At 38.3% G+C, this 15,266-nt stretch overlaps 1 protein-coding gene across 1 annotated transcript in view; it reads left to right on the top strand.

The window, feature by feature from the left end:
• The first annotated feature begins 834 nt into the window (after positions 1 to 834).
• Positions 835 to 15,266, top strand: part of tspan15 (tetraspanin 15) — a 51,017-nt gene continuing 36,585 nt past the window's right edge. The window contains exon 1 of the mRNA XM_061964270.1: positions 835 to 1,062. Coding sequence (XP_061820254.1) covers positions 850 to 1,062 — 213 coding nt within the window. The 5' untranslated portion in view covers positions 835 to 849. The remainder of the gene's footprint in view (positions 1,063 to 15,266) is intronic.

The following is a 15,266-nucleotide window of genomic DNA, read 5'->3' as shown; positions in this document are numbered from 1 at the left end:
CTTTTCCAGGGGAGACCTGGCCAAGAGGGCCGCAGCAAGGTTACATTAAAAACAGTAAACAACACATGAAACATCACATTTACAACATTAAAACTTGCTCACATGACACATGTGCATACAGACAAGGTAGACTGCAGTCCTTTCACAGAAGCTTTAAACTCATTCAATGTAACAAGGGTTTGAAGTTTAATATTCGATTGTAGGTTATTCCAAGCCTTTGGTGCTGAAAACCTAAATGCTTTCTTGCCCAGTTCAGTTCTTACTTTGGGGACGACAAATTGCAGAACATTAATTGAACGAAGATTGTGACTTCCTTGTTTTTTTGTTTAAAGACAAGACAGATAATTCAATATTCAGTAGTCTAGAATGCAACATAAAGCACACCAGGGACCATTTTACAAACAAAATGCTTGTACTGGTTATTAGACTGCTTCATATTTGTGTAGAGTTCCTTGCTCAATCCGTTATATAATTGTAAAACATACAGTAATGTAATTACAAAATAATTATATTTGGTCCCATTTTGCCTCTCTTGTTGAAAAAGAAGATATGTCATATGACCAAAAAAGGGACACGCGGTAGAAAATGGATGGATGGATGGATGTACATAAAAATGAAATGTTATATGTAATAATTAGTAAACCAACTGGCATACTCTGTTCATGGCATCATATCAGGCACGAGCGGCTTTTAATGGTGCGAAAATATATGTGTGACGTTTCAGGAGCACTTTGTTATAGAGGTTTAAACCTTAAACGTGAGTGTCACATATTTAACGTTACAGTAACTCGGTTCCGTCGCGCTGGTACTGTACGGAATATCGTTTTACAAACTTAAGCAAACGTCGTGATGTTTGTGAACGCCTCTCCCAGGCCATTAGCCGCCACGCGCATCCAGGTGTGCGGACAACCTCAAGGCGGAAGTGAGTGTTCAGTCAAGAAGACGGTGATCCAGTTCGTCGCCAAGCACACGATGTCTAACAATGGCGAGACGCGCTACTGCCACAGAATCTCCTACATATTCCTCAAATTCTTACTTTTTTCCTACGCCATCATTTGGTCGGTGAGTAGTTGATATTTTTCGCTGTTTTAAAGACGGTGCGCGCGTTACTCGACAGCGACGCCGTGTTTACAAATGAAATGAATTGCGTCACAGTAGCAATGTACTTATAACTTCTACAACGACTTGTTTCTTGCAAATAGTTGAATGTAGTAAATATTCCTCTAATATTTCCCCACAACGACATGGCCACACCCGCTACTACACTTGTCTATGTAAACACAACACGAAGTTGCAGGCACTGACTCGACCGATCTATTTTGCTAGTTTAACCCCAGCCCAAACACTTCCGAAATAGTTCCTTATGTAACTCAACAAAGAAACAATGATGTAACCATGATGGAAAATCATCGCATATGTAATTATGGCACCCCAAAAAACAACAATCCCAACCCGAAGGTGATCATATTTGAATGTTATTTGAAGGGTGCTTTAATGTGTGTGATCGGTTCTTTGTTCTATTGTCACATATTTCTGAAGGAATTACATCAGATAAAATCAAAGTTGTTATACATCTAACCGTTCTAAGGCCATGTCCACACGAACACGGAGAGTTTCAAAAACACATATTTGGGGTTAAAACTATCTCCATCCACACAAGTGTAGTTTCAAAACTGTCTATGTCTACACACAAACACATACACCTGCTGTCATGCACGTTTTGTCCAATCAGAAGCCTGAAAAAAGCAGCAAAAACTGACTTGGTGACATTACACCTCCTATTATGTTTATTTTTGATATACTTTAGACCAGGGGTCACCAACGCGGTGCCCGCGGGCACCAGGTAGCCCGTAAGGACCAGATGAGTAGCCCGCTGGCCTGTTCTAAAAATAGCTCAAATAGCAGCACTTACCAGTGAGCTGCCTCTATTTTTTAAATGTTATTTATTTACTAGCAAGCTGGTCTCGCTTTGCTCGACATTTTTTATTCTAAGAGAGACAAAACTCAAATAGAATTTGAAAAGCCAAGAAAATATTTTAAAGACTTGGTCTTCACTAACTGACAAAGAAACAGATAACAGATTTGGTGTCCAGTTCAAAGTGTGACATGATTTATTTAAAAATTTGAGAGTTGACTTTTGTATTTTACATGAGTTATTATTTGTACAAACATGGTGCAAAGTAATTCATGATTTGTTAAAAAATGTTAGTGGCTAGCTAGTTAAAATGGGATATTGTGATTTCACAAGACTGTCTTAGAAGTGATCATTTGAAAATGTTCAATTTGAAAAATGTGCACTTAGAGAAAATATAAAAATAAAGTGTTGCATATTGATATTTATCTGTTTCTATTTATATTTATTGTGAGAAATCATTAAGATGATCAGTGTTTCCACAAAGATTAATATCAAGTTAAAGGTAAATTGAGCAAATTGGCTATTTCTGGCAATTTATTTGTGTGTATCAAACTGGTAGCCCCTGCGATGAGGTGCCGACTTGCCCAGGGTGTACCCCGCCTTCCGCCCGATTGTAGCGGAGATAGGCTCCAGCGCCCTCCGCGACCCCAAAGGGAATAAGCGGTAGAAAATGGATGGATGGATGGAAACTGGTAGCCCTTCGCATTAATTAGTACCCAAGAAGTAGCTCTTGGTTTCAAAAAGGTTGGTGACCCCTGCTTTAGACGTATAATGACACGTACATTATCTTTAAAACCTGCTTTCACGTACACAGAGCCCTAAGAACATTATTAAAGAGCGAATGCACGCCTGTGCTGCTGAAACCCAACACTCATAGAATTATAACATGTTCAGCAACATGGTGATGTATTACATGTGCAGTGAAGTCTACATTATATCTGAAATCAGCACGCACTAACGAGCCAAGGAAACCATTTTGCATGTTTAAGGGAATTATAAAGCATTTAATAATCAATATAGTGATATGGTACATGTGTAATGAAGTGTATATTGTCTTCAACATCAGTACACACTACAAGGAGGACGCTACATTGTTTATTTTTTAGTTGCTTGGTCGCTCTTTACGTGGGAGCACGGTCGCGCTTCATCTACAAAAATGGAAGTGACACACGTAAGTGTAACTTCATGAGTTGTCGTTAAACAAGGACTAAAAACATAAAAGAATGTTGCACCTGTCTTTTGACGCAGAGCAAAAAGTCTTGCTTGGCAAAGTTGTCCCATCAGGTGGAAGTTCAACAGCGATCGGTATCCAAAACAGCTGACTGTCATTAGCGCCGGCGGGAGTGTCACAAAGCCCATTTTGATGCGTCTTTTTTATTAATGTTGCGTGAAAAGAGAAGCTTGTTTACGTTCAAACATAGTAAGTTATCTTCTAGTGTGTTTAAAGCCAGCAAGACAGTGTTGCTGAGCTTGGAAATGACAGTGCACAACTGTGACGTCATCACAAGTCTCCATTTGTGCCGTGTACACGCATACGCTGAGTGGAGAGTTTTGGAACTCTACACTTTGGCCAGAGTTTGAAAAAGTCTGCGTTTTTAAAGACAAAAGAATGCGTTTGCGTGTGGACAAGAGGCCTAAACTCAGATATAAGTATGTGTTTATAAAGTATCTGTGTTCGTGTGGACATGGCCTTGTCTCATAGATTCCATAATAATGTAGTGGGTTTGGTTCGGTACAGAGTAGTACCGATTTCCCACTTGGTACACAAAGTGAACGACAGGACATGTTTTTTTCCAGTTCAGGTGTCTACTTGATAAACAAGCACTAGCAGTATCACACTTTCCGAGTGCTTCTCAATAATTTTCGATCGATACCTAAATTTGTGGTATCATCTAAAACTAATATTAAGTATACAAACAGAAGGATAAGTGTTAAGAAATGTCTTAAATATCACAATTTCATTATTAACACTCAAACAAGGTAAACATGTGCTCTCATACATATAAACACAATGCCAGCATAAGCCCTCCTGCAACACTTAATTAAACACAAAGAACATCCCTAAACTTTGCTAGCACTGTCGCTAAAACAAATGTATGGTTGGGTGATATACAAACCCCGTTTCCATATGAGTTGGGAAATTGTGTTAGATGTAAATATAAACGGAATACAATGATTTGCAAATCATTTTCAACCCATATTCAGTTGAATATGCTACAAAGACAACATATTTGATGTTCAAACTGATAAACATTTTTTTTTTTGCAAATAATCATTAACTTTAGAATTTGATGCCAGCAACACGTGGCAAAGAAGTTGGGAAAGGGGGCAATAAATACTGATAAAGTTGAGGAATGCTCATCAAACACTTATTTGGAACATCCCACAGGTGAACAGGCAAATTGGGAACAGGTGGGTGCCATGATTGGGTATAAAAGTAGATTCCATGAAATGCTCAGTCATTCACAAACAAGGATGGGGCGAGGGTCACCACTTTGTCAACAAATGCGTGAGCAAATTGTTGAACAGTTTAAGAAAAACCTTTCTCAAGCAGCTATTGCAATGAATTTAGGGATTTCACCATTTACGGTCCGTAATGTCTTTAAAGGGTTCAGAGAATCTGGAGAAATCACTGCACGTAAGCAGCTAAGCCCGTGACCTTCGATCCCTCAGGCTGTACTGCATCAATAAGCGACATCAGTGTGTAAAGGATATCACCACATGGGCTCAGGAACACTTCAGAATTCCACTGTCAGTAACAACAGTTGGTCACTACATCTGTAAGTACAAGTTAAAACTCTCCTATGCAAGGCGGAAACCATTTATCAACAACACCCAGAAACGCCGTCGGCTTCGCTGGGCCTGAGCTCATCTAAGATGGACTGATACAAAGTGGAAAAGTGTTCTGTGGTTTGAGGAGTCCACATTTCAAATTGTTTTTGGAAACTGTGGACGTCGTGTCCTCCGGACCAAAGAGGAAAAGAACCATCCGGATTGTTATAGGCGCAAAGTTGAAAAGCCAGCATCTGTGATGGTATGGGGGTGTATTAGTGCCCAAGACATAAGTAACTTACACATCTGTGAAGGCACCATTAATGCTGAAAGGTACATACAGGTTTTGGAGCAACATATGTTGCCATCCAAGCAACGTTACCATGGACGCCCCTGCTTATTTCAGCAAGACAATGCCAAGCCACATGTTACATCAACGTGGCTTCATAGTAAAAGAGTGCGGGTACTAGACTGGCCTGCCTGTAGTCCAGACCTGTCTCCCATTGAAAATGTGTGGCGCATTATGAAGCCTAAAATACCACAACGGAGACCCCGGACTGTTGAACAACTTAAGCTGTACATCAAGCAAGAATGGGAAATAATTCCACCTGAGAAGCTTAAAAAAATGTGTCTCCTCAGTTCCCAAACGTTTACTGAGTGTTGTTAAAAGGAAAGGCCATGTAACACAGTGGTGAACATGCCCTTTCCCAACTAATTTGGCATGTGTTGCAGCCATGAAATTCTAAGTTAATTAGTATTTGCAAAAAAAAAAAAAAAGTTTATGAGTTTGAACATCAAATATCTTGTCTTTGTAGTGCATTCAATTGAATATGGGTTGAAAAGGATTTGCAAATCATTGTATTCCGTTTATATTTACATCTAACACAATTTCCCAACTCATATGGAAACGGGGTTTGTCGATCAAAACTATTCCCGATATAGAATGGAAATATTCGGTGACGTAACTAAATATCTCCACCATACCTTGTTTTTCAATTTTTGGGACTAATGGGGATCCCAAATACACAAAAACAAGTACCAATAAGTAAGAAAATTTGGTTTTGCCTAACAGGATCCCAACTTAAGAGGTGTTTTGAGATAATAAAAAAGAAAAAGCCTTGAATGTAATATAAAAAAAAGTCAAATATAATCGCCAATCTTTTTGAAAAAACATTTAGCTATGCTCAATTCTTCAGCTAACAAAAACACAAAACAACAAAATGTGAAATAAAGTGCCCTGGTTTAAGAGGACATGTTTGCAACAAGAAAATAATCAACCTTTAACAATGGTGTTTTTATAGGTACACATTATTATTGGACATAAACACAAATATTTTAGCCAAGAACACCAACCTGCCAACTGCTTCATGATGCTGTGTGACAGGTTGTGTTCTGAAAATTACTTTTAACAATTCATTCATTATAGTTACTTGTTACTTTACCAAAAATTTAATTGAATTACTATTGAAATGGCTTTTTAATAAATGTAATGAATTAGTAGGGTAAGGAATTAATGTGTTACTTACAAAGTAAACTTCAAATATCTTGCATAATGCAGTTGATAAAAGTTTCTTATTTGTATGTGTCACCAATGTGTGCGTCTGCTTTTTAAAAAGCGTTGCCTGTTGCCTAAATGACGTGTGACGTCAGCTTGTCCACCCAGTAGTCTTTAGTTTGAGCTGCAGTGGCAGTTTGTTGGCTCTGACGGCAGCGCTTTTAAGTCTTTCACTGGTTTGTGTTGCCTCTGCTTAATAAATTGATAGAATGTGGTTCCATGGCTGTATGTTCTTGTCAAGAAACGCAGTATTATTTGAATGGCAAGTTTGTCACTTCAATCATTGATTTGTTGTTCAATATTCCCTCCGACCCTCGTAGTTAGTAGCGCGCAGTGCAGTTTGTGTCAAGTGGTGGTGGAAACAATGTATTTTACTGACCAGATCTAGTTTAATCGGTGTTGGAACGAGTGTGAGCTTGGAGGAGCAGCCCCGCTCCCCTCTGTGCATGGTGCAGGAAGGGTGGGGGAGGTGGTGGGGGGTCTCAGGGGTGACACACTCAGCGTGAGTGATTCCCAGCAAAATGCGCTGAATGGGCTAAAATCCCTTTTCGCACATGTGACCGTTTTTTTTTTTTTTTTTTTTTAAAGTCGCACGGCCTATTTTTAGCCGCTTTGGTGAGTAAATTTGTCTAACTGTACACTTCTGTAATGGAAAAACAAGTTGCCTCTATATTGAGGCTATTATAATATATATCTGATTTATGAAACCAAAAGACTTACAAAGTTTGCGAGTAGATGGATATGATCAAGAGTATAAATCTAATAGAGATTCTCGAGACATTTAAAAAAAATAATGAGCAAGCCAGTCAAGTAATCCGTAACGTAGCTTGGGTAACCATAGCTCCTTTCCCCATCAACAGCAATGCTAATCAAGAAGATTTTGTGAAAGCCAACAAGTACTTTGGTAAAAATTATGATCCAGAATGATTGTAGCTTTATTGAAACACTACAGACAAACATACAAACTAAACATCCATCCATCCAACACATTCTTTCATTCATTCATTCATGATTTCAATATAGATAAAAATAATCATGATTATTATTTTGCCCATAATCGTGCAGCCCTAATACAGGTATACTGGTGTATGTGTGTGTATATACAAAACCAGTGAAGTTGATACGTTGTGTAAATCGTAAATAAAAACAATTTGCGAATCCTTTTCCACTTATATATAATTGAATAGACTACAAAGACAAGTTATATAATGTTTGAACTGAGAAATGTATTTTTTTTTTGCAAATAATCATAAACTTAGAATTTAATGGCAGCAACCCATTGCAAAAAAAATTGGCACAGGGGCATTTTTACCACTGTGTTACATGGCCTTTCCTTTTAAAACTGATTCCCGGGCGCGGCACCGCTGCTGCCCACTGCTCCCCTCACCTCCCAGGGGGGTGAACAAGGGGATGGGTCAAATGCAGAGGACAAATTTCACCACACCTAGTGTGTGTGACAATCATTGGTACTTTAACTTTAACTTAACAACACTCAGTAAACGTTTGAGACACTGAGGAGACCAATTTTTGAAGCTTTTCCGGTGGCATTATTTCCCATTCTTACTTGATGTACAGCTTAAGTTGTTAAACAGTCCGGGGCCTCCGTTATCGTATTTTAGGCTTCATATTGCACCACACTATTTTAATGGGGGACAGGTCTGGACTACAGGCAGGCCAGTCTAGTACCCGCACTCTTTTACTACGAAGCCACGCTGTTGTATTACGTGGCTAGGCATTGTCTTGCTGAAATAAGCAGGGGCGTCCATGGTAACATTGCTTGGATGGCAACATATGTTGCTCCAAAACCTGTATGTACCTTTCAGCATTAATGGTGCCTTCACAGATGTGTAAGATACCCATGCCTTGGGCACTAATACACCCCCATACCATCACAGATGCTGGCTTTTGAACTTTGCGTCTATAACAGTCCGGATGGTTCTTTTCCTCTTTTGTCCGCAGGACACGACGTCCACAGTTTCCAAAATAAATTTGAAATGTGGACTAGTCAGACCACAGAACACTTCTACTTTGCATCAGTCACTCTTAGATGAGCTCGGGCCCAGCGAAGCCAGCGGTGTTGTTGATAAATGGCTTTCGCTTTGCATATTACAGTTTTAACTTGCATTTGCAGATGTAGCGACACACTGTAGTTACGGACAGTGGTTTTCTGAAGCGTTCCTAAATGTTTCCATCATGTGGTGATATATTTTACAGACTGATGTTGTTTTTTTAGCAGTAGCGCCTGAGGGATCGAAGGTCACAGGCATTCGATGTTGGTTTTTTGATGATATTCCGGACCGTAGATGGTGAAATCCCTAAATTCCTTGCAATAGCTCGTTGAGAAATGTTGTTCTTAAATTGTTCGACAATTTGCTCACGCATTTGTTCACAAAGTGGTGACCATCGCCCCATCAATGTTTGTGAATGACTGAGCATTTCATGGAAGCTGCTTTGATACCAAATCATGGCACCTACCTGTTCCCAATTAGCCTGTTCACCTGTGGGATGTTCCAAATAAGTGTTTGATGAGCATTCCTCAACATTCTCAGTATTTTTTGCCACTTGTGCCAGCTTATTTGAAACATGTTACAGGCATCAAATTCCAAATGAGCTACTATTTGTAAAAAATAACTTTTACCAGTTAGAAAGTTAAGTATCTTGTCTATGCAGTGTATTCAATTGAATACAGGTTGAAAAGGATTTGCAAATCACTGTATTCTGTTTTTATTTACGATTTACACGACGTGGCAACTTCACTGGTTTTGGTGTGTGTGTGTGTGTGTGTGTCTCTCTCTCTCTCTCGCTCTCTCTCGATCTCTCTCGATCTCTCTCTCTCTCGAATTTACCAAGCCAACTGCCGTGACCGCCCTCGTCACTTGCCGTAATGCCTTAAAAAAATTGACCAACATCGGCGGCAAGAACATGCCGTGACCGCCTTTGACTTTTTACTTGTTAATGGACGAGGGATTAAACGGTATAATAATTTGCGATAAAATTCCACACAGTTAGTAACACGTTTAATTTTTTAATTACTGAAAAAACGTCATATATTAATGCATTTTAGGCAACAAGAAGTCAGGCGCATGCGCACTAGCGTCGTTTGGATTGATAATCATGGCGGACTTAAACCAAGCGCTTGGTTTAACGTAATTTTCCCTCGCTTCTCGCCATGCGTTTAAGAGCACACTGCTGCGTTTAGATGGAGACAGGTGTGGACAATATTGGAGACAGACACCCTTGTCCCCACACTAAAAGTATACAGCGAAGGAGAAAACTATTTGATGTTGCTTTTATTTTCAGCTGCTGTGACTGAGTTAATGACGTGAGGAAACATGCAGCAGGTGATGTGTCGTGAACATTGTCACAACTTGTTTATGAAGTCTTTAGTTTGTTTACTGTGATGTTCACTCGTCCTTTATTTAACTGCAAACTGTATCAGTGTTCAAATAACCTCAATATTAGCTAAAATGTTTTGTCATCTCATCGAATTGAACGCAGGTTGTGAAGATTGTGTATTTGATGTGAGAGGTTTCACTCTTTATATTTGTTGGTCAAACTGTCGTATTGATAGGTGTTGGAGAAGAACAAAGCTTGTTTATTTGACTTTATCTTAATTACCCAAACTGCTTTGTGTTTTATTTTGATATCAACAAGTAAAAACCATTTTATTTTACATTAATTGTTTTTTTCATGTCACAAAGGTATTATTTTAAAAACCCTTCATGTGACATAACACGTTGTTAATGTGTTATTGTGTGTAGATGGTGAAGCCTGCTACTATTTATTCAAAGCTCTGCGTAAAGTTTTTTTTGCATTATAAAAAAAAAAAAGTCTTAACTCAATTAGATAATTGTATTGAGTAATAAAATATCAGAAAAGTGTACATTTTATAGTATTAAAGCCCAAAACAGACTTAAGGATTCATATCTACATAACACCTTCTTTTCGATTAGGCCATGTATTGGAATTGCTTTTTGTGTACATTTTGCACAACAGTCACATTTGAACCCTTTATCTGAGTATGTTTGTGGAGGCGTTCCCTTTAGATGAATATTAAACCCCCCATCCCCGCTGTCTCTAAAAGTATAATCATTTTGAAAATGTACAATGTTGAAATATAAATCCTTAATACGAACATCACCACTTCTTAAATTTTTACTGTTTTTTTTATTTATCTAATTTTTTTAGACACAGTCGACCGTAAACTTCATAAACAATATATAGATTCACCAGTCATAATATTTACACTTTCAGCCCTCGGCTTGGATCAATACAAGAGCCACATAAAAAAATAAATCAATAAAATTACCAGCATTTGTCACTGCATGTTGTATGTTGGTGTAGATTAAAGTAATATGTTTTTCTACCTTCTCTCTTGTGTATCCTCAAACCAAGTAGCAGTTCAGCAAACTTTGTGGGGGTTAATCTGTCTTTATTACGAAAGTTTTTTTTTTTTCACACTGAATTTATGTAACTGAATTTTTTGCATTTAAAATTTTGTGAACTGAATTTTTTTTACATCAAATTATGCTGACAATTTCATTGAAAAATTCAGTCTATAAAAATTCAGTCTATAAAAAATTCAGTGCTGAAATAATCAGTGTCGAAAAATTTAGGGCTAAAAAAATTCAGTGCCGGAAAAAATTGCTGCTTCCAAAACCAGGACTCATTTCTGGTAAATTAAGGTTGAAGCAATCGATCCTGTCTCAGAACTAGCCAATGAGGTATAAAGTATGAAGTATGATACGGGCATTGCTAAACAATATAAAAAAGGCAGTTAACTGGGCTACCTTGGCATAATACAACATAATAAATACTTAAGACCACCAGCAGTGCGAGCGTGTGTGATGTCACACACGCTTGCCCCTGACCACCAGGTGTGACGTCACACACGCTTGCCCTTGACCACCAGGTGTGACGTCACACACGCTTGCACCTGACCACCAGGTGTGATGTCACACACGCTTGCACCTGACCACCAGTTGTGATGTCACACACGCTTGCACCTGACCACCATGTGTTACGTTTATGTGTTCGTAAAAACTAAACAGACCATCTCAAAAACGGAATTAACTTTAGTTTTTTTTACTGAATTGTGATAGAATGTACATAAAAATATAGAATTTGGGATTTACAATATTACCTATTATCAATAAAACACTGAATATTGAGAATATATGAACATTGTTCCTTTACTGCAGAGTACCTCCTTGATCGACATCTTTTATAATCAAGCAAAAAAAACAAAGATGCAACAAACACGGCAAAACATAAACACAAAGGTAAAAAACATCCATCTATTTAATATAATATCACTGTTCTGCAGAACTTTGCTGTAGAAATCCGCTTCTGTCTGGCACTCGCTGTTTCGTATACAAGCCCCGCCCACTCTGGCCCACTGTTGTGCCCGGTTTGCATGAAGCAGAGCTTGGTACGTCACTCAAAAGTGCAAGTTCTAACTATTGGGATCATTTCTATAATTTAAAAATATCCAGTGGGTCGTATTGAAATATTAATTATGTTGTATTATGCCAAGGTATCCCAGTTCACTGCCGTTTTTATGCTGTTTTGCAAGACCTGTGTAACGTGAGTTCAAACTTGACACCTCATTGGCTGGTTCTGAGACAGGATCGATTGCTTCAGTCTTAATTGACCGAAAGTGAGTCTTGCTTTTTGAAACGGCAAATTTTTCTAAACTTAATTTTTTTTACACAAAGTTTTTATACAATGATTTTTTCTTAATTAAGTTGTCAGCATAAATTGATGTTAAAAAAATCAGTTCACAAAATTCAAACGCAAAAATTCGTTTGCATTTACTGTTAAAAAAAGAAAAAAGCTTTTGTAATAAATACATAAATTAACATCCAGAAACTAGTATTGTATACCATTTAATGTAATGGACATAATGAACATGGAAATACTTTTCTTTTGTAGTCATCAGAGCAGTCTGGAGTGCATGAGACGGGAAAGTGTGACACAAATGGCACACTGTTAAAAAAGACTGCAAAACAGTGTTCGGAGGCATCCAAAACTGCATGCAAGCTCACATCCAAATGCATGAACCTTAATTGGGGCTTTGGCATTGGTTAACATGATTATCCAACATTATAACATTTATAGGTCTGAAAGGAGGAAAATCATCAAAAAGTTTAGTTTCTTTGAGAAGTTAAAACACCAGTAAGCATTCACATGTAACTTTTCGACACAATTCTAATGACTCAAATCAAAAGGACTTTATTAAATCCTGTGACATACTGTATATTTCACATCACAAAGCAAGCCTGTGTCTCACACAGACATTTTTTGCCCCACAAAGTGGAAGCCTGCAGCTGTTCTCTTTCATAGAAAAGCAAACAAGCTGTTTTTGCTCAGACAGATGGCTGATTGACACTTAATGCAACTGGAACAATTTCTTTGTATGTTTTATGCAAGATATTTTTGAAGACACTTTCTAAATCCTGACAAAATTTGATGTGCAGGGAGATTGTGACAATAATGGGTGTATTATTGTGAATGAATGCTTTCCTGATAAGGGAGGCGAAACAGATTGATGGCCTCTGTTAACGTTGCGCTGTTGTCTTCCTGCCACACTTGCTCTCTGTGGAGTGTGGTTTCATCTCCACGGGATGCAGTGCACAGTAATGAGCGTTTTAGGTCATATTGTCACTTCCTTTCGTAAATGCAGACCAAACCAAACCTTCCCATGCTGGAGTTCTTATCACAATAAGCCTCAGCACTGTTTTTGTTACAAACCCCGTTTCCATATGAGTTGGGAAATTAGATGTAAATATAAATGGAATACAAGGATTTGCAAATCCTTTTCAACCCATATTCAATTGAATGCACTACAAAGACAAGATATTTGATGTTCAAACTCATAAACCTTTTTTTTTTTTTTGCAAATAATAATTAACTTAGAATTTCATGGCTGCAACACGTGCCAAAGTAGTTGGGAAAGGGCATGTTCACCACTGTTACATAATTTTTTCTTTTAACAACACTCAATAAATGATTGGGAACTGAGGAAACTAATTGTTGAAGCTTTGAAAGTGGAATTCTTTCCCATTCTTGTTTTATGTAGAGCTTCAGTCGTTCAACAGTCCGGGGTCTCCGCTGTCGTATTTTACGCTTCATAATGCGCCACACATTTTCGATGGGACACAGGTCTGAACTGCAGGCGGGCCAGGAAAGTACCGGCACTCTTTTTTTTACGAAGCCACGCTGTTGTAACACGTGCTGAATGTGGCTTGGCATTGTCTTGCTGAAATAAGCAGGAGCGTCCATGAAAAAGACGGCGCTTAGATGGCAGCATATGTTGTTCCAAAACCTGTATGTACCTTTCAGCATTAATGGTGCCTTCACAGATGTGTAAGTTACCCATGCCTTGGGCACTAATGCACCCCCATACCATCACAGATGCTGGCTTTTGAACTTTGCGTCGATAACAGTCTGGATGGTTCGCTTCTCCTTTGGTCCGGATGACACGATGTTGAATATTTCCAAAAACAATTTGAAATGTGGACTCGTCAGACCACAGAACACTTTTCCACTTTGCATGAGTCCATCTTAGATGATCTCGGGCCCAGACAAGCCGGCGGCGTTTCTGGATGTTGTTGATAAATGGCTTTCGCTTTGCATAGTAGAGCTTTAACTTGCACTTACAGATGTAGCGACAAACTGTATTTAGTGACAGTGGTTTTCTGAAGAGTTCCTGAGCCCATGTGGTGATATCCTTTAGAGATTGATGTCGGTTTTTGTTACAGTGCCGGTCATTCAATCATTCAATGCCGCTTACGTGGACTGATTTCTCCAGATTCTCTGAACCTTTTGATGATATTATGGACCGTAGATGTTGAAATCCCTAAATTTCTTGCAATTGCACTTTGAGAAACGTTGTTCTTAAACTGTTTGACTATTTGCTCACGCAGTTGTGGACAAAGGGCTGTACCTCGCCCCATCCTTTCTTGTGAAAGACTGAGCATTTTTTGGGAAGCTGTTTTTATACCCAATCATGGCACCCACATGTTCCCAATTAGCCTGCACACCTGTGGGATGTTTCAAATAAGTGTTTGATGAGCATTCCTCAACTTTATCAGTATTTATTGCCACCTTTCCCAACTTCTTTGTCACGTGTTGCTGGCATCAAATTCTAAAGTTAATGATTATTTGCAAAAAAAAAAAAGTTTATCAGTTTGAACATCAAATATGTTGTCTTTGTAGCATATCCAACTGAATATAGGTTGAAAATGATTTGCAAATAATTGTATTCCGTTTATATTTACATCTAACACAATTTCCCAACTCATATGGAAACAGGGTTTGTAGATGCCAACGCTAAACTTGGTGTAGGTTAGGTATGTCCCGATCCAGGTTTTTGCACTTCCGATCCGATACCGATATTGGCCTATCTGAGCATGTATTAAAGTTTAAAGTTATTTAGCCTACTTAGTTGTCAGAATCATGTTGAAAAGGGTTTTAGTACTCTTGATAACAACTAGCCAGCTGAATTAGGGGAGTTTGAATAATACACAATGGTTGGTAACAAGAAACTGACCTGTTTATTCAAGGATAAACACAAAATAGACAAAATTATACATGACAAACAGAAATTACATCATTGAACTAGGGCTGGGCGATATGGCCTTTTTTTAATATTGCGATATTTTAAGGCCATATTGCGATACACGATATATATCTCGATATTTTGCCTTAGCCTTGAATGAACACTTGATGCATATAATCACAGCAGTATGATGATTCTATGTGTCTACATTAAAACATTCTTCTTCATACTGCATTAATATATGCTACTTTTAAACTTCCATACAGAGAAGGAAATCACAACTAAAAAAAATCACTATTTTTTTCATACGGTGTTGATCTGGAAATGCTTACCTCGGCATTTTGATGGTGTGGACGTGTGGCACTGAATGGAGAAGCGTCTCGACAGACGTTACAATATTTGAACAATTATGACGAAAACTGTTTTCTCTGGCGTGTCCGTGTGTCAAATTATGCGCTTAT

This window comes from Nerophis lumbriciformis, linkage group LG06 (genome assembly GCF_033978685.3).
Source record: "Nerophis lumbriciformis linkage group LG06, RoL_Nlum_v2.1, whole genome shotgun sequence".
Taxonomy (NCBI): Eukaryota; Metazoa; Chordata; class Actinopteri; order Syngnathiformes; family Syngnathidae; genus Nerophis; species Nerophis lumbriciformis.
The sequence above is the reverse complement of the archived record's forward strand: the minus strand, read 5'-3'. Positions and strand labels throughout refer to the sequence as shown.